The following is a 20,093-nucleotide window of genomic DNA, read 5'->3' on the forward strand; positions in this document are numbered from 1 at the left end:
GATCTGAATTGCTAGAGGACTACGCAACTGCATTTGCGAAGAGACAACAGGAGTTACACAAAGCATGAAAAGCATGTTTACAAGTTTATTAGGCCAAAAAAAGAAGTGCAAGAGAAGATCTCTTGCTTAAACTTTAAAACATATGAGGGGCCATGGAAAAATATCCTAGACACCAAGCCTCTCTCTTCACCAGAAAAAGAGGTAAAGGGGGGAAAAAAAAAGGAAAGAATAGATAAACCATGACAACACCCAATCAGATATGCCACTGATTTATGCTGAAGCTCTAGAATATAAAACATCCATGTTCTGCACAGCTTTATCACATGCAGGCACTGGGAATGCATGGACTGTTTTCAGGCTAAAATCATGCAGTTAGCTGCATGTTTGAGCCATTTCACACTCTGCATTGCCTGCTCTCAACCTGAAACTCCTACTGGCTCTAGAGATTTAGAGAAAGGGTAGTTTAAATCCACCAAGACTGTTGGATATGTACTTCCAGACGCAATCAAATAAAGCATCTGGGCAGCTACACTGCACACGCGCTGCGTGGTGTTTACATAGCACACTATAAATTACAAAACTGGCAAGCTCTAGGCCATGCCTGTTCAGGACAAAGTCTGCAAAGGGCACAGCATCCTCCTCCTCCTTTGAAAAGGACACAACATTTGTGAGCTGCCCAGTCAGTGCCTTACAATTATGTCGGCTCCTTTGGCTGTCTTTTGGCTATCCGAGAAGTACAGACCAGATGAGCAGCTCCAAAAGAATGTGGTCTGGGGGCAAATTAGGTTGAACTTGGCTCCCCAGCCAATATACCTGCCTATATTTTGTTTTTTCCTTCAGCTCCCACCAACGAAGTAAGAGAGCTGACTGCTTGAAGAGTAGGCAGCCAGGTTAAGCTCAGATTTGCTCACTTGTTTCCCTCTACGACTATTGCTTTCACTTTGATAATGTTTTACTCAGATTTTCTTCACTTAAATTTATTCATCACTGCTAAGAAAAAAGCTGCTGAAGCTAGCCAAGGGCTTCTATATATCACAGTGATCTTTTGATCCTTGACTACAGTCCTCAATACCAAGAGGACAGAAAGTTACAAGCTGTCACGTTCTGATCACCAGGTCAAGCAGACAGAGGTATACTGAATAATAAGTGAGGCAGGAAGGAGTGAAGCTTCTTTTAAATAGATCACTATCTGTGTAACCAAATCGTTAATGAGAACAATACCACCGCTTCAAGTAGGAATCCAACTAAAAATACACTCAGGAGCGCAAATAAATTTACTGAACCCCAACTGATGCAAAAGCTGTATGGTCAGGGATCTTTTTCAACAGGATAAAGCAGGCAGAACCGTTCCATGAATGCAAATCTCTGATCCCAAAGAAACCACATCGCATAAAAGTGACTTTGCATGCTCTGTATAATCATGGCATACACACAACATGGAATCTTGACAAATAACTCCTCACACCAGAATAAACCTTGCCACACAGGACTATGGCCTATTCCTCCTGGACAATTTTGCAGGCGGCTGTTTTAGCTGCAGTAAACAAGCATAGTCACACTGAAAACAATTTCAGTTTTCCTACTAAAATACAGCAGTATAGTTACTGAAGAAGAGACAGGAGAGGAAAATGGGGGTTTGAAGGGTTACACAAGTTTGAAATTGTCTATAGGTAAGTCATGAATGCAACTTTTTGAAAGAAGAAAAATCTTGAGTCTCATATATGTATATATAGGTATTTTTATATAAGATGTGACCCAAGTCACTTTCTGAATATTTGGGGGTAGATTTCAGGAGCCTCCTTGGCTTCTGATACCCACTTCTACGTTCACAACTGAAATGGCTCTTCCAAGCTACATGGTAAACTGAGAAACAAAATTAATTCCCCACCTGGAGGGATTACAGAATCTATAATATGCTAGCAGCATTTAAATCCCATTCTTGTTAAGCACCAAAACCATTTCTATAGGGAAATTGTAATCTTAAGGGTTATCTTTAATCATATACAGTATATGTGCAGAGCCCTACCTTTCGGGCAGAAAAATACCCCTCCAGCATTAGTTTGGAATAATTACATCAATTGGAAGTGTCCTGGTCAGATTACCAAAAACATACTGTCTCTTATAGGCCCTTCCCCAGAAGATCCCCAGCCTATAACCACTCTTGATGCTACTTTCATGACTGTTTGTTCCCGTGTATTAAAGGGATAACGTAGACAGAGATGTCATCTCCAGAGCCCAGCCTGTCATTGGATATTCGCCAGCCCCGGTCCTTCAGCACTCCCCTGGCTCGCATCACCAGGTCCTGCGCTGCCAGCGTGTACCTGTGGAAAAGGCAGAATACAGCCAGGGAGTGCTCATCTTTGTGAGGTAAGTGGGTTTTCACGGCCTGCCAGATGTACTACTGTGAGCTACTAGGACAAGCCTCCCAATGTTTTAGAAGCAGGCAGGAGAAACACAAACCATGGCACACTCCCCTTCCCATTCAGTGATGGCTCCTGCATTGGAATCTAAAGGCATTTGTCAGGCACCAATCGATCAAAAAGTCACTGGTCATTTTGGGTGCCTGGCTCCACCAGTTTTCAGAAAAATATTAAACACACTTGCTGTAACAAATTGGCTTTCTACAAGCAGTCTGAAAAGCTGAGGACCCCAAATAACACTACTTGCTGTTGAAAACTACACTTTTATTCACTGACACATCTGAAGGTAAACATTGCTTGGCTATTTCAGAGACAAACTACAACAAAGTAATTTGAAAACAAGTAATAGAGCACTAAAAGTAAAATCCAAATTACACTTGTAACCAAGTAGACTAATTTCTCTGTTTTCCTTGACCGTGGGAATGATTGTAAAATCTCTTTTGTTCTGAAACTGGAAAAGGAAATTTAAGAGTTAATACAGCCAAATTAACAGAGTCCCACAGTTCTTTCACATTTATGAATTAAATGAAAACAATTTCATAATATTTATTCAATGAGAACTGCATCAATGTAAGTTGTCAAGTGCTTCAGTTAGTGAAATACCAGCTTTTACATTGTTTCACAACTCCCAGCCCATGCTGGGCTGAGTGGCACTGGATTTATAGGAGTTCTTTTCTGTCCTGAAAAAAACAACAGATGCTGCTTGGGTGCAGAAGGGTTTCAGAGTCCAAAAGGTGGTGCATAGGCACTGCTCCATCATGTGCTCCCTTATCGTTTTATCTGCTATTACTAGATAAACACATCTGTGTACTCACTTAGAAGTTTCCTCTGAAAGAAACCTCATTATGGGCCAACAGCTATCGTCACAGGTTTCTTCTTCAGCAGTGCAACACCTGGCTGAGATGTTTTGAATTTGGTTGGGTGGAGGCAAACTTTCTATGATTTAATAATTAATCAAATAGACTGACAAGAAAAAAACCCAACCCAGTTCAATATTGCGTCTGCCTGTGTTTTATTTAAAGTGTATCAACCTCCAAGATGATGCAGGGCTCTACAAAGACAAACACACAAGCTACCAGAAGCAAAGCGCACCTCTGCAGTTTGCAGAAACAAGGAAGGACAAGAAGGGTTTGCGTTTCAAGACCCCCTGTTCTAGGAGGATCCTTGGCCAGAAATGATCTGCCCAGATCCCATATGAGGAACAGAAAAGAACAGTATCTCCATTGATCAGAAGTGGGGGTGGGGAGGGAAGCATATTGAGTATCCAGGACTGATGTAACCCCAGAAGTTTTCACGACAGAATGCATTATTAAATGGTAATTTCTATCAGTAGAGACTTTATTCACTCTCTGAGGACAAAAGAAGGAAAAAAAAACCCAAACACGTTATGTTCTGTTTCTACAATTTTTGTTCCTTAAACTCAAATGATTTCTCTGAACCAGGAACAGATTTATTTGCTCTGCTAGAAAGACTCCTTCAATCTAAATGAACGAATATTTGACTACCAAATAGTTTGATGGGTTAAATCCAGGTAGCGTTGTACAGAAGCAAGGCACCCCCTGTGCTACTAATGACAGAGTCACAAAATTTCCAGCCCTCGCTAGTTCTGACAGTAGATATACTTTTAGACAGAAGGGCACAAGGCACGAACTCTAACACACACTTGCACACACATGTGCACACCGTCCACATATTCTAAGTCTGTACCAGCAACCTTGAGCTGTAACATCAGGATGTAACAAGCAGCACTGCCTGTACGGTCCTAACACAACGTGAAATTGTATTTTCTATGGGGAAAAACCCAAACATACATACTTGCACTCCCTGGTTCCCAAATCCCCAAATCAGATGCAGGGCTAAGGAACAAAAGGACTCCACGTGGCAAGCAAGAAACTGGAATATTTATTCACAGCATGTCTGATGCTGAGTGAATTTTGGCTAGAACATCTTTTCCAAGGATTTCTCAGCTATTGTCAGAATCTAAGAGAAGAAAACACCCATTATTCTGCGAGAAAACTTTGCCTTCCTCCTTTTTCTAATTAGCAAGGGCTCCCCACATCTAAAGAATACAAAGGAATGAGTATTGCTCTTGGTTGCGTAAAGCTTTGGCTGTTTTATGTTTGGAGAGGGCAAGATAAAAAAAAAAAAAAAAGAATTTTAATAAGCCAGAAATTCTCTCATAGACTGTGAAATACACAAGAAAACCAGCACATGGAAGCAAAGGAAAATGAACAGGTGAAGGCAGCAGCAAGGTAACATATTCCTTTCCTTGTGTAGAGCTGAATCGAAGCGATGCTGTTCAACTTGGCACTAGAGGAGATAGGGTGAGTCTCTTGTACCTGGAAATGAATAGCAGCAGCAGTCCATTACCGAATGTTTTATTCTCCAGCGCTGTGAACTTGGGATTCAGCTGTCGAGACAGCATTAGAGAACTGCTGAAGTAGTTTTAAAGTATCCACTTCCTCCTAATGAACAGCCTTGCTGGAATACAACTTTTGTGTTTTAAGAATAAATATATATGGGTCTTTTTCTTCTGCTGAAGCTTTCAGTATTGATCAGTGAAAGCACTGCAGGAGAAATGGTGACAGTGGGGGAAACGTGCTGCTGTCTGCGCTGCTTCTTATCTTCTCACACCCAGCAGAGGTGGAACAACTCCCCAGCATCCTCATAAATCTCTAGCTAGTGTGAGAGTGAGAGGGAACAAGAAAGGACAGGAGGGAGGACGAGAAATAAAAGATTCCCAAGGCCAATGGGTAAGCCTGCATAAGTGCAGCTGAAGGAAAAGAGTCAAGCTTCTCTATCTTCATAGCTCTTCAGAGAGGTGATGTATGGAAAGTAGCAGTGTGTTGCTACCACCTGTTCATCATTCAGGGTCCCCTTCATGCTCTTGTCTGCCACAGGACCCATAAGAAATAAGCTAGCTAAGAAATCCAGCTCCACCCCAGCTTCTTCACTCCATCGTAACCCTCACAGAGGAACTGTTCTCTAATCAAGTCTGTGCCCATCACCCACTGCCCAAATCCCCTGAGGCTGTGTCTGCATGGCTGGGTGAAGACAGACCTGAGGACTTTGCTCTCCCTATGCCTGGAGATGCCCAGGCACACACTACGTTTGACAGGATTCAAAGATGTTTTTCTGTGGGTAACAAACACTCACAGTTCTGACAGTAAATACCAGCAGGAGAGAGTCCCAAGAGCATTGTTGAAGGCTATAAGCTCTTACCCATCAGGCTATAAAATGACTTCTAAAAATGGGAGGGATACTGCTCCTACAAAGAGCTGATTACATAACAGATAAGCACTGTGCAGCTCTAAAATCTTCCTCCCTAGCTTTTTTTTTTTTTTAAATATGCTGCTGTCAGGGAGTAAGTAGGCTACTGGGTCAGGTGGAGCCAAGGTCTACTCCACAGGTAGGTTCTCCTGAAGACCACAGCATTACCAAACACAGGGGGCAAGTCTCTTACATTCTGACAAGTTTTCTACATCCCTAGAGATTTTACATTTCCAGCTGATCACCTCACCGCAGACTATGTCACTACACCCATCACGGAACGTGACATTTTCTGGGATAACATTTTCTTTAAACATAACACTGATAATACGGCAAACAGTTCTCCTGTCACTGACTAGTGAGAGGAATGAACGCAGCTCCACAGTCTGAGCTGCTATGCTATTGTAAATTCATTAGTTATACCTCATTTGGAGCACTGTGAAGTAATTACGTAAAACCTCTCACACAGTACTTTAAATCCTTTAAATATTCTTTACAACCAGGCACCAAGAGCAACTCCACAAAGGCAATTTTCATAAATATCACTGTAAACTGTATGAGGGACTGCTCTAATTACCTTTTGCAAGCTGGCATGAGAAACGTCTTGCCACCACTATTTGTAAGCCTCTAAATGACCTGGCACAAAGTTACTTAGAAGAACAAATTAATTTTCCATTCAGATGTCCATTCATAGACCAGTAGGTCAAACACCAATAAATGTGTTTGTTCTAACTCATAATACAACAGGCCCAATTCTGAAGCATGTTGTACTCACAGTGGCACAAACAGGGACTAATCCCCCCCAGTTAGTGGGGTTAAACCAGGACAAACAATCAAAACGAAATACAGAAAATATCTTTTTTTCCTTTAGTGTCTCTGATTTCTGTGAGTGTTTTAATAATGGATGAAAAATTGCTCATTTTACAAGTCAAAAAATATTGAACAAAGAATTCCCATTCCTACCACAGCAAAAGTGGTGGCCATCACCAGCTTTGGAAAGATCAAAAGGAACAAGAGGGACACAGTATGTCCAGACTTGTATTTACAACAGGACCAGCAGAGACAGTAGGAAGTGCCAACCTTTCTCAATTACCAGATGAGAATGGAGGCAGAGCAGGGCTGAGATATTACGTTTACCAGATGCCTTTGCAAGAGGAGACTCAGAAGCTCCCTAGCACCTCTGAACAGTGCTAGGGAATAACCACAAGTAGATTGGCTGTGTCATCTCCTACCTTAAATTAACGGCATATCTGCATAGCACAGTGCCAAGCGCCCTGGAAGTGCCCTTTGCTAATCCTGCCTGATCTCCTCCAAGAGAGAGGGCAGAGACACTTTCATGTCTTGCTGAAGTAGAGACAGTCCTGGATGTCACTCATAGCACATCTCCTCTTCGGAGCACTGTGGGGAAGGTCCAAATACTGCAGCTGCAGCTTCATGCTAATCATCCATTCTCCCGACGACTGAGTGCTTGCAACAAAACCTGGTTTTGCATTCCATGTTTGTGTCAAGGCCAAAAAAATACTGCTCACGAGTTACTTTGGAGCTGCTCTCACTTAAAAAACCCCAGTGGCTGTTAGGGTGTCCATACCTAGTTATTTTCCTTGTTTGCTGATGGAGCAAGCAAGGGCTGACCCTGTGGAGATGACCAGTTAGAATTATGAGAAACACCAAGCATTTTGAGATGGGTTTCCTCAAGCCCTCAAGAGCTGTCACATGTAACTTGAGCTCTCAGACCGTTCCATGTGTTTTCACTTGGGCCGCTGAGATATCCCAGAGCTTATTTCTGAGGTTCCGCTTTCCACAGGCCAACTGGGGATGTATAAAAACTCTTTTCCCTGCTCTCAGCCCAGGATGAGGGCAGAAGACAGCGATGGCCAGGCCTGAATTCAGAAGCAACACACACTTCCCTTCTTGAACAGTCCCTACAGAAGGATAAAGCACTTTCCACTTTCATAGTCCTCCCTTTTACAAGTGAGTGATTTCTGATCCACAATGTGATGTTCTAATTCATGATGACACTGAACTCTGCAGCAGACAGACTGATGGACTCACTCAAGGCAGGCAGTGCACTAGCTAGTTGTCTGGGAACTTCTTTGTTTGCTTGATGGTATGTTTTAAACACACAAATTGATCAGTAGGAGGTAATAAAGACAAAGAAATTAAGAGGATGAGGTAGGTTAAAATTGTGAAATGAGACAAAATCCAACTTAAAGAAATAGTAAGACTTCTCATCTATTTCCAACTATTTTGTCACCATACCTGTCCTGCAGCTTGTAGCACTGAGCATCCCCTACTGAAGGTGGGTTTAAAGGTTGCAGGATGACCAGGAATAAGTTGGAACCACACTGTGTAGTATTTACACGTACATACACAGTGAGAGAGAGATATTGACGATGTCCTAGTGAGAAACAATCTTTAGTGTTAAGGGACTACCTAGAGGACAGTTAAGTGAAAACCTGTGACTGATGGAGACAGAGACCTGTCACTACGTTCTTCTAAGCTCAGCCTCCTACAGTTTCCACAGGACCTCATACAGCAAACAAAATGGATCCCATGCCAAGATGCCGTGATCCCACAACCATTGCTTTGAAAGCAGGCAATTCTGAGTTACAATAGATTCCCACACCCCCACACTTGCTGTAGAAGCTCCATCCAACTTGTAAAAGTGTCTTCTTGCAGGTGTTGCATATTTACTGAACATTATTCTACAAAACTACATTACCAGAAAGCACTTTTCTGCAGAGAAGCTAGAAAATCACGCATAAGCACAAACCTGTGGGGATCATCGGGGTCACAGTTTGGTAGAAAGTTGGTGACAGCTTCTGCCACTTCTTCATTTAACAGCACATCCCAGAGTCCATCAGTAGCTAGGATCAGAACATCATCTGGCCCATGCTCGTATTGCAGGAGGTCATAGACTCTCACCTAAAACAAAAGAACCCCGAAACACTCATAAAGGAGGAAACCATCAGACCTGTTTGTGAAACATTGCTGAGTTTGGCTGTGAGTTAGCAGGTTCAGCCAGGGCACTGAAATACCTCTCCTGCAGCACTGCTGGGGTCTGTCTCCAACTTAGCCCTTGAGACCGCAACCCTTCGTGCCCCAGCTCAGCACAGCTCAAGTGCTGACCCCAGCTGGGAGGGATGCAAGCACACCCAAGCCAGGCTGTAGAGCACCGTGCCGCCTGCTGCCAACAGCGCTTGAAGCCTCCCCTGCCTGGCAGCTTGGTTTCAGCATGTGAGGCTCTTCCCTATCGTTGGCAGGACTAGTCATATGGAAGCTGAATAATTTATTTGATTAATTTTTGATATTTCCTAATAAAATATTCACAAATAATTGTTTTCACTATTTGCCCAGATCCATTTAACTCTGCCAGATAAATTGCATGTTTGGAAATGCCTGTGTGGCAGAAGACATCACATTTACTTTTCCAGATCAGAGGCAGCTGCTGCACTCAAGAATTACACCTGAGTAAGTGAGCAGTTCCACAAAACAGAGAAAAACTGTTTACCTGCTCAGTTACGCCTATCTGTACGAAGTTCCATAGGTAGAGACCGATTCAAGGTCTGCACAAAAGTGAACTTCCAAGCTTATCCACACTATCAAAATGCCCACTGGCTTCACCTCATCAGTCTGCAGCCACAGTCAGGCTGACCACTGCTGCTGGCACCTCTGTGACACCCTGCCTTTAAAACAACTGTCACTGTCCCCTCTCTGACAAGGCTAGAGAAAGCCAGGAGTGGAGGGGGGAGACATGGTGGGTACTGGGGGGCCATCAGCTGTGCTAGAATGAGTAAAGGCCATGGCAGGTGTTTTAAAACGAGCCTTTAGTTTGGCGTAACTCTCCTTCCAGCACACGCTGTACTCCAGCTGACAAACCGCCTGCAATTCCCAGGTTGCGATGGGGAGCCGTTACAGAGCACTCACGGAGCACTTTAATTACCAGAGCAACAACCACAGTTTGAAAGAAGCGTGACAACCTTGGCAATGCAGACAGGAGGGAACGATCATCTGTACTGAAGTTTGGAAGCGGTGCACCTCATCACACACCCTGCTCCAGCCTCGGGCTACACTAACAGCAGTGGCAATCGGGAAATTTGTCAGGACAAGCACTTGGCATAACTAGAAAATATGAGCTGTTTTATTCTCCCTCGTGGTTCATTCTCCCCTTAGGAGCCATGGAGCAGGCAATGCACATAAAATGCCCGGACCTTTTAATGTAATTATGATTTTATGGGACTGCAACCAGTACCAGAGGAAAAAAAAAAATCACCTAGACTTGACTGCTAATCCTTACTTGTTCGCCTTTCATTCAAAAGCACAAGAAGGTCATTTGTAAAATGTAACCTTCACTTCATTATCTAAGGTAGCAGCTGAATAAGGACTTTGGAGAGGATTAAAGTCAAGAGAAGATACTCTGTTCATTACAGCATATCTCCTTATTCAGACTGAGTGGGAGTAGTGTTATAGAAAAGATACCTACATGCAGCACAGCTCTCAAGTCTATTGCACAGAAACCAGTAGCTGTCATAGTCCCCATCTCCCAAAATCTAGTTCAGCCACTAACAGTCCATGGTTTCAACTCAGAAATCACTGGGGTGTGGAGGGTAAGTTGGCCGATGCAGCCATCAATAAGCAGCACACGTTCTGGTCAGATCTCTCAGGTACAGGCAAGTATTCGAGAGCATCAGGGTTAACGCTCAAGGATGCACTCAGCAGCAAGCCCCTTGTAGGAATAACCAAGCTTTGAATGTCAGTGCTAGGAAATACACGACTACCATGCCTCTCCCACCTAGGCAAAGTACACATTATACCACAAGAGCCTTTTTTGCAGAGTTGGTGGGGGAGAAGGCAGGAAACCAAGACCACGCATCACTGATTTGAATCCTCCTGAAATGAACACTCTTGTCTGACTGGGAAGCAGCACTGGGGCAGATAAGAAACTTGCCAAGGCTACCTACAGCCAATCCACAGGTCAAAAAGCTAAAGCAACACCAAGAGCAGATCATTTTACCAATAATTTGTTTAGTTTTTGGGGAAAAGAAAAAAAATGCAATCACTGGTTTCATGGGCAATCTGGGAACAAGGTAGGTAGTTCCTAAAAGCAAAAGCTTTGTCACCTGAGCACCTCCAGAAAGGGGCGGCACTGAGAAGGAACTAGATGTCAGAAGAGGTGCAGAGAAGGGCAGTGGAGTGAGCAATAAGGGATGACAGGCTGGTACCCAGGCTAAGGAAAAGAGAGCACCATGTTTACAGGAGGCAAGCTTTGGGCAACTTCAGGTAAGATTCTTGTACACAAGGACCAGCTGGACATGCAACAAAATGTTCACTGAAATGCAGCTTTGCCTTCCAGTTACCACAGCAGGAACACATTAGCATAGCCACATCCATATAATACTTAATTTTTTTCTCAAGCTCGCTCTTTCTTTCTTCCTTTATTTTTTTCTTTCTTCCTTTCCTCAGATTTCTAAAATACAGCTGCACTCACTATGTTGCTGACAAAAATGGGTTAATTTAGAGTTGGTCCAGTCTATCATACGTTCAGGTTATGCTCACAGACCACCTTGCCCAGGTGCAGAAACAAGCCAGCTCCTAACCCTTCGCTTTTTTGCTAGTGGCTTTGTTCTAGTTCTTACTAGGGTAAATGATGGTCTCTTGGAGTAGCAACACATACCTTCAGCTGGACATGGAGGAGTGTGACAGCAGAGCTCCTGGAGGCACACAGGTTGGGCAACATCACCGAGGCATGTGTAATGGATGCTCAGAACAGCAGGGCTCACTGAACATCCAATCCACACACACACACATTGTGCAACACCCCACAGCTTACTCCACACATGCTGTTCAGAAAAGGTGAGGGAGTGTGATATACCAGAGTTTTGGAAAAGATGAGGAGCAATCCAGGGAGTTACCCAACAGCAAGCAACCCCGCAGCCCTGTAAATCTAATGTGACCAAAAGCAGCTCATTGACTCCAATGGAAATTATATTACCCTTCTGGTTTTTAATTCCGGAGCCAACCTCTCCAATGACTGCATCCTTCCTGTAGCTGTACTTCACGAAACTAAACAACAGTGAGGTTTAAGCAATGTGATACAAGTTTGCACAAAGCTGCACACACTGCAAAACAGTATTGCAGAGCCCAGCTAGTGCAGATGATGGTTGGCTAGATACTGGCTGGCAGTGCAGAGGTCTCCTTAACTGGTGCTGCACCCTTGACACATTTCCTAGCAATTCCACCCCGGATCGTCAATCTTTCCCTCGTGACTCGTTGCTTCTGCAGCCAGATGTCAAACCTGATAGTGCCCCACAGAACTTGTGACCCCTGCCCCAAATGCCCTGGGCTACCTGTGCTCTGTCCTCTGCCTCCTGTGCTGTCCCGAGAGCCCTGTCAGCAGCTCTCCCCAGCCCACCAGCCCCTTCTTTACTGCCCTAGCAAACTTTCTCACTCTTTAACATCTCTCTGTAGCACCAGGGCAGCCTTCAATGGAGCCCAGTTTGGTCACCATACTTCTACCAACCACTGATGTCTGTCCTGATGTAGAAGAGCTGACCTGTTAACTAGCTAAACTTGGCTTTAGTAACCAGAAAATGTGAAGAGTCAACTGCAAGGCAGGAGCACCAGGACCTTGGTAGCACAGACATCCATGACAAAAAACATTGGGTTACACTATATTTTATCTTGACTGGTACTTGCAAATCTCTGCTGATAGGTAACAGTGGATGCACACGGCTAGAGCCCATCTTTTTGAACACATGTTATGCAGTTTGTCACGTAACTCTTTTCTTCAACCTAGACACTTGTTTCTCACATTTCTCACCTACATGCAGTCAAGAGTGCTCAGAAAAATATGCTCTGGGCAAGCAACGAACTGGTGGGCTGGTTTTATATTTATATTTCAAAGGGATCTACCCACTGGACAAAACCTATGTTGAGCTGCCGAAAAAGAACCACAGCAGCTCTGCGAAGGCGCTGCAGCTTGTCTGCCAGTTTTGTTTTTAAGAGCCAACCAACATGAGTCCCTGCAGCTCGAAAACTGTCCACAACAGTGACACGCGAGCCTGCAGCCACCTGAGGTGCTCCTCAGCAGCCAGCCCCAGGGGAATTCGACCCAAAACAACAGCCTGCATTCACTCGCTGCACTATTGATCAACTCTGCTACTCCAATAAATTAAGCCCTTTCTTAATTGTATCGTCCCTTTTTATGCGCAGTGTTATCCAGTGCAGCTTTGCTGGCAAATGACAAGATCTTTCAATACCACCCTCCAAGTAATTTATATGTAAATAATAAAAAGCGGGTCCCAACACTGCTCCCTGCAGCACTCACCAATTAATCTCCTTTTAGCTTTTTACTGCCACCCTTTGTTTTCTGCCCTTTAGCCAATTTCCAGTAGACTGTGCCAACTTTCCACTTAGTCTGTAGCTTCATATCTTTTATATTAATAACCTGTGATGCAGAGCAGGTTCTCAAACGTTTTCTGAGAAATCAAAGTGCTCATGCAAGACCATTTACTGCATTTATTATTATTTTTTTTTAATTCTCTGGTAGACATAACTCTGAAGGACTTCAAGTCACTAAAGTGTGATGTTTGCTTTTTGAAACCACCTTGACTGTCTTTGATCATACTGTACTCCTCTTAAGTATTTGCCTTGCTTGTTCCTTTCAGTGGTGTAATTCCTAAAGATTTCTGCACAAGGCAGATGTGAATCTAAAACAGTCTCCTTTGACATATTTGTGGAGTTGTCAGAAAGATTTTACTAACATCATGGAACGAGAAGAATTCTCCTTCATTACCTCCTTATTTGCTGTGGTGGCTGGTTTCAGGTTCATTGCTGGTGAGGGCCAAATGCTGCTGTCACAGCCACACCTCTCCCCACCAAACGGCTAGGCTGCCATTTGAAGAATTTCAGGATGAAATCCTGCTTTTCAGCTGCAACAAGGTGGCTCTTACCGAGCTTTAAAATGCAGAATTTCCTGCTGAAAGCTTTCAAATGAACTGTTCCATTATGAAAAATAAATATTTAATTCCATGCCAGACAGCCTCAGCCATGGCTTGCCTGCTTTGTGCTACTCCAGTTCATTATAAAAGGCTCAATTCTCTAGAGCTCACCAAACTGCAGAAGTCCTCCAAATCTGGTCTTGTAACAGCTGAGCCACTGAATCCTGATTACATTTGTCAGTCTTGGCTACATGACTTCTCCTCCCATAGCCTGGCACTCTATCAAAGTACCATTTCACACCACCTTCAAATTACTTTCATATGCCTATTTCTGGATGTAGTCTCAGGGATGCTTACCTTTAGCTAAATTTTGGTGGACATGGCATACCACAGCTTTGTCACACTGGAAGTAAAATGTTCTGAAAACACACCACGTTGCCTCCAACTTGGGAAAGGATGCTGTAACTGCAGCACAAACAGAAGCCAAAGGACTTGGATCCTTCCTCTGTCACAACTCACTGTGTACCTTAATTTCCTGTGCCTCCCCCTTTCCAGGTCTGGAAACCACGTGCTTCCATACCTCTATATAAACAATTCCAAAATCCAATGCTGCACAAGGGCCAAATATGACTGCTGCCTGACGTCCCTGCCTTTACTTCCAAGTGCCAAGCTTCCCAGATGGCAGCACAAAGACATTGTTTCTTAATGCTGGTTTCTGTGCAAGGTACACTGTCCACATATGGACAGAACAAGTCAGGGAAAAACACAAGGAGATAAAGCACTGGGGTGCTCTCTAGGAAGAGAAGGAAGAGATGATTAAGAGAAGGAGGTTCAATGGAAAGCAAGTTGGAGCATATGTTACTTCCTAATAAAATTCAGGGCTTTTTTTGCCAGTATGTCTAAATTGAGGTGGCTGGTGCTCTGCCTTTCCTCCTCCTGCCCTCGTACATTTCTGCTGATTTTAGCTGTGAAAGGAAAGTGGAAACAAAGCCAATTTTGCTTCTCTTTTGCGAAGCAGTTAAGAGATCCTGAAACGTGGATAGCATATGAACTGGATGTCATATTCCAGAATTTGAACACGTACAGACACACTCCACACAAATCAGAAAAGCCCATGAGAAGCTTTGGTTTATACACACAGACAAATACTGCAGCAGCAATTGGCAGAGATGATAGTGCTGAGATACTGTGCTGCAGCCATTACATACCCCAGAAACACCGGATCTCAGCATGCCAGAAAGAAAAATAAATAGGTAGAATTGCATCATTTTGCTGGCACTAAACAAATCCTTCATAGTGATGAGGGCAGAGCTGCTGCCTGGGCTGGCTGAGGAGAGCAGGAGCAGGTCCCAAGTGAGCGATACAACACATTCAAAAGGGCAGAGAGGGAAGGTACTGGACTGACAGCAAGGAAACGTGAAGAGGGGCCGTCTGTAGATCTCCCCCTTTTCTTCAGGGCCAGAATCTCCCAGCACTTTTTTTGTTTATATTTTTAAGGTCTCAAAGATGCTCTAAGCAAGGTTAATTTAATAATTTGGTTCCTTCCTAGCAGAATTATGTAATTTGTGTATTTTCATTCTCTTGCACTGCTACAGCAAGCAATAAATTCAAGGTCAAATACTGGGTACGGTTAAAACTCCAGCGAGCCAGCTGTCAGTGTACGGCTCTCAGCATTTGGGCCATGGAAGCAAAACCTCGTCTTTTTGTGCTGTCATCAGATGGTTTGCCCTTGCTTAATATTTTATGAAAAATATGTGTCATCTGTTCCTTGACGTTGGAACAGGAATGCAGTTACAGAGGGGAAAAAAAACCAAAGTGAGGTTTGCATGTTTCTTGTTAGCAAATACATTCAAAATCCCTTTGGCAGGCTTGATATCCTTCACTGCAAGGTCTCTGGTGGTCAAAAACTGGAATTGTTTGTGGCACAGCAAGTAAAAACGATGGAGGCATTTAAAATTACCCCTAACACAAATACTGCATAATCCCCATTATGCCATCATTTCAGAATGCACACTGCCATTTCTGCCATTATCTGGTGTTTGCACAAAACCATCATAAAGAATTAAGAACTGGAGGTCAATGGGCAGACAGATGGAAACATAAAGCACTCTTCCAATCGCTCTTGGCATTTTCCTGCTTAAGAGTTGATCTGGTATCCTCTGTGTAATGCAGGATACTATGCTACCAAGAAAGATAACCCAGTGCTCCCTTCTGGAGAATACAGATTTACATCTGCTTCTGTGAAGGCAGCATGATCTAGGCCTCAAGGGGAGCTGGAGCACATGAAGGTGGGGACAGATGGGTGTCTGTCACACTGAATGGCAAGGCTATGGGATAAATGTAGACCTGGGAGTGAAAAGGCATCAATGCTGTGCCAGGGATGTGGAGGAACCAGAGCCAAGGCACGCAGCTGGGGAACTTATAACATTCCTACTATATGAATGTTACTAACATGCTGCACCTTTGAAGAGCAGCATGTTGCTTGGATTGAACCGCAATCAGAATGGACAGTTTTGGAAGAATAACTAAGTACACTAAACATATTTGTTTTTCTCCCACAAATCAGATAGTTGAACCTTAGCTGTTTTACCTCCGGAGATGAGGACAGGAAAGGTTTGATGTATATATTGGAGTCATGCACTTTCAGGTCATGGTCTCCCAGTCCTCGGGTCACTCCAATTGTTGCCATAACCCGAGCCTGGAAATAAAGAAAAGCAATGGGATTAAATCTTGTTATACACACTGTGTCAATAGGAAAAGACTATTCTGTAACTAAAACAGTTAGGGATGAATTCCCTTTTCTGTCCCAGGAACTCTAGATTTATCGTGGCTAACCAATTTCAAAGATTTTCACACTCACGTCATCTCCATTTCCCTCATTATTCCAAGCTTTGTGTTCATCCACACCCCAGTCTGCATACACCCACCTTAGACTGTGACCATCTGTAAAGGGACTGGGACTATGGAAACCTAACCCAGTCACCTCACTGTTCCATGCCAATCTACAAGAATATTCCTTCAGAAAACAATACTGTTAATAAACAGGTTTTATAAAAAGGATGAGGAGCCTAATTACTCAACTAAAAAACCTGCAGCCTCTTCCTATTAACATATTGCCATATATTCCCTCCACCAAGGAAAAGTGCCAAAGGCACCCTTAAATTGCTGAACACACAAGTGACAGCGACACTGACCGCAGTGCTCTCCTCTGTGGACAGTCAGTCTAGGGCAGGTCCACCACTTCCTTCCCCAAGCACCTACCTCTTCTCCCAAGTAACAAGCAACAGGACAAGAGGAAACGGCCTCAAGTTGCACCAAGGGAGGTTTAGATTAGATATTAGGAAAAAATTCTTCACTGAAAGGGTGGTCAAGCATTGGAACAGGCTGCCCAGGGAAGTGGCGGAATCACCATCCCTGGAAGTGTTTAAAAACCACGTAGATGTGGTGCTTAGGGATGTGGTTTAGTGGTGGACTTGGCAGTCCTGGGTTAATGGTTGCACTTAATGATCTTGAAGGTGTTTTCCAACCTAAATGATTCTATGACCCTATGGCATGAGCCGTCTCCAAAGAGGTGCTGGGCTCTTCTTCATTAATGCTTCTCCAAAGATTGACCAGATAGGCAGCCTCACGGGGAGCCTTGCTCTCTGCTGTCTGCATATCTCTTCCCCCAAACTCTAGTTTAGCTGCAGCTTGTGACCAAGTGAGCCCACAGCATCAATAACACCAAGAAACTGACTCAAAATAATTTCACCTCACTAACGCCTGGCTCCGTAAGGCAAAAAAAGTAAACTGAAAAGATGTGCATGAAACATTTTCCAAATAATTATAAACCTAACCAAATTTAGAGATAAGCTGCGGGACCGAACCTTCAAAACTCAGCCTAATTCTGAAAAGCGTGTATTTTTGCATTAAGATAAGAACCTAATGCAGCAGGGGAGCACTATTTAGAAACACAGCGAGCATACCAATATCGGCAAACTGACACCACTGCATCCTTATATTGATCCTATTGCTGCATCCAGCTAAGCTTGCTGGGATCAGCACTAATGATCTCACTGTTCTTAATCACAGAGCTGGAAAAGTACACCCAATTGGAACAGTTTGTTTTTCCTTTCAAGAAAAACTATCAGCATTCACACATCAGAAAAATTCAACGGTGAGTTTACATACACAAGCTGAAGAAGATGCAGTTAAGGAGTGTTACACTTCGCAAATCCTGCCCTGATCCCTCCCCTTCCTAAATTAGAGTTTTGCATCTCAGAGCACTATTAAATATCCTTCTACTTTGTTTTCAGCAAACGTGAGGTATTTTGCTATCTTCATCCAGCCTAGTTATATTTACAGTGAAACCAGGAACATTTTAAATCAATTATTTAAGATGGTCTCATTGCAGCCTACTTACAATGAAAGAAAAACAAAAACAAACCGAACAGCAAATGACTATGTTTGCTATAAGAATGCTTTTTAGTAGGTTGAGCTCTCCCTGCCACCCCCCCAGACACGAGACTGATTTATGACAGGACCAAGATATTCTTTCAAGCTGTCAAAACAATAAAATAAAGAGATACTGAGTGGAAAACACTGGACTGCCACAGGCTAAACCAAGTGGTAAACAGCACAGAATTCCTTCTTCCTTTGGTCTGAGGAAAGCAAACGTGCCCACCTTCTTGCCTTCTCCGTATATAAGGGGAAACTTCAAGTCATCTTCCTCAATGGTTTTGTATGCCCTGTGGGGGGAGGACAAACAACATTTATAAAGCTTGCACTCAATTAGTGACCCAGTGCCCTGAAACAAGCAGCTGTGATATAAATAAAAATATTTTTTTAAAAAAAAACCACAACATTATTTTTTCTTTTTCTGTGGAAAGATTTTCCCAAAAGAATTACCCATTTCACCAAAAAGAATAGTGGACACAAGGAAATATTTAACATGCCAAGCTGCTCCTATTGCTTGCAAGGAAGAAGAGGTAGACTGGAATGACATCCTAATCAGGTAAGGTATCGTTGGCTATGGCAGCAGGTATACAGTAATACAGCGTCACAAAACCCCCCTGAACCAAACAAAAAGCCTCCCAAACCCATCAAGAAGCTAACCAATGACTAGATGCACTCTGCTAATATGAAATGGTGAGCAATGACAAAATATGTACACAGTCAAAGTGTGAAACAGTGCTCTGATCCTGTTCTCACCTTTCAGGACCACTTAAACTAAGAGAAGCATCATGTGCTGAAGAGTCTTAGAAAGATATTTAGTGATCATTTGACCTTGACTGGAACACTCAAGGTTGTCAGAGATTTCACGTTTCACAGCAGCTTTCCCATGGCCAAGAGAAGTAAATGCTCATGCTCTGATGCTGTTTACCACATGCCTGCGTACTCCACCTTCTATGCATCCAGCTGTTGATACTGATGAGGTGAGAAGGTGAGCAATTTTGCCAGTGAGAAATAAAATAAATAAATAGATTGCTGTCATTATTATAAGCTGTAGAGTCCCACAGTTTGTGTAACACATGCTCGAGGTGGGGTGCTGGAAAGCCTCTTTGGTTAAAGTACATTGCCCCAGAAGGTCATGCTTCTCCTCATACCACAAAATTGTCCCCCTACCCTTTCCCTGCATGTCGCCCTTCCCCCTGGCCCGCCCATGCCCAGAGCCCTTGGGGTAACACCAAAAACATTCCCTGAGCACACGAGTGAGCACTCCCTGCCAAAGTGGAAGGGACAAGCAGGAGGAGGGAAGGCACCGCAGCGGGTCCCCTGCCAGCCACCGCCAAGCTCTGCTGCACAGCTCTCCAGCCATGCTGGCTGCTTGAGCTCTGGCAAGTCACATTTGATCAGGTTTAAGCAATGTTATGGCTGTGACACAAACCAGCAGGAAATTAAAAATTAAAGGTTGAAATCCTATATTGTAATCGAACTGTCCCCTGCTTCGCCAAAATATGGCATAGACCTTGGATCAATAAGTGGTGCTGTATTACACAGCTACACATGCTGCATCTCCCAGGCAAGCCTCAGACTTAAAAGAGTGACATAGACATTTAAGCCCCACCTTCACATGTCCCAGTAATCACAGGTAGGGTCCATATTAGGGTTTTGGAGTAAGGGGAGGGGGAAGAAAAAAGGAAAAGCAACCAAAATGCATAGAAGGAACATCTGTGGAGGACTCTGCTCGCATACTACAAAACATTACTAGTGTGAAATCCCAAACAGAACCAGGTGAGGTTTGCAAAACAGGTGGGTGCTTCATAGGAGACCACACAGTCAAGAACATCTTGGGTATATAACCATGATACTTGGGCATCTTTTAAGAAACAATACAGTGAAGGCATTTACATGGCATTTTGTACTGGGGAGGGCAAATGGATTAGCTCTTAAATCGAGCAAAAAAAGCACAAATCACTACAAGTAGCCAGCATGACAATACTTCCCTGATGTTGAAATCCTGGAATAGCATTTTATTGGGAAG

General features: G+C 43.5%; 1 protein-coding gene across 3 annotated transcripts in view; it reads right to left on the bottom strand.

The window, feature by feature from the left end:
- The window catches only part of PPM1H (protein phosphatase, Mg2+/Mn2+ dependent 1H), a 144,505-nt gene that overhangs the window by 6,514 nt on the left and 117,898 nt on the right, over positions 1–20,093 (bottom strand). The window contains exons 7-10 of one of the 3 annotated variants that reach the window (XM_055711688.1): positions 18,294–18,357; positions 16,221–16,328; positions 8,464–8,615; positions 66–2,321 (exon numbers count right to left, since the gene is read on the bottom strand). In XM_055711688.1, coding sequence (XP_055567663.1) covers positions 2,174–2,321; positions 8,464–8,615; positions 16,221–16,328; positions 18,294–18,357 — 472 coding nt within the window. In that variant the 3' untranslated portion in view covers positions 66–2,173. Of the gene's footprint in view, positions 1–65; positions 2,322–4,299; positions 4,760–8,463; positions 8,616–16,220; positions 16,329–18,293; positions 18,358–20,093 lie in introns of those variants that run through there. The other 2 variants (XM_055711690.1, XM_055711691.1) reach the window with 2 other exon arrangements.

The sequence above is a fragment of the Falco cherrug genome, chromosome 5 (assembly GCF_023634085.1).
Source record: "Falco cherrug isolate bFalChe1 chromosome 5, bFalChe1.pri, whole genome shotgun sequence".
Lineage (NCBI taxonomy): Eukaryota > Metazoa > Chordata > Aves > Falconiformes > Falconidae > Falco > Falco cherrug.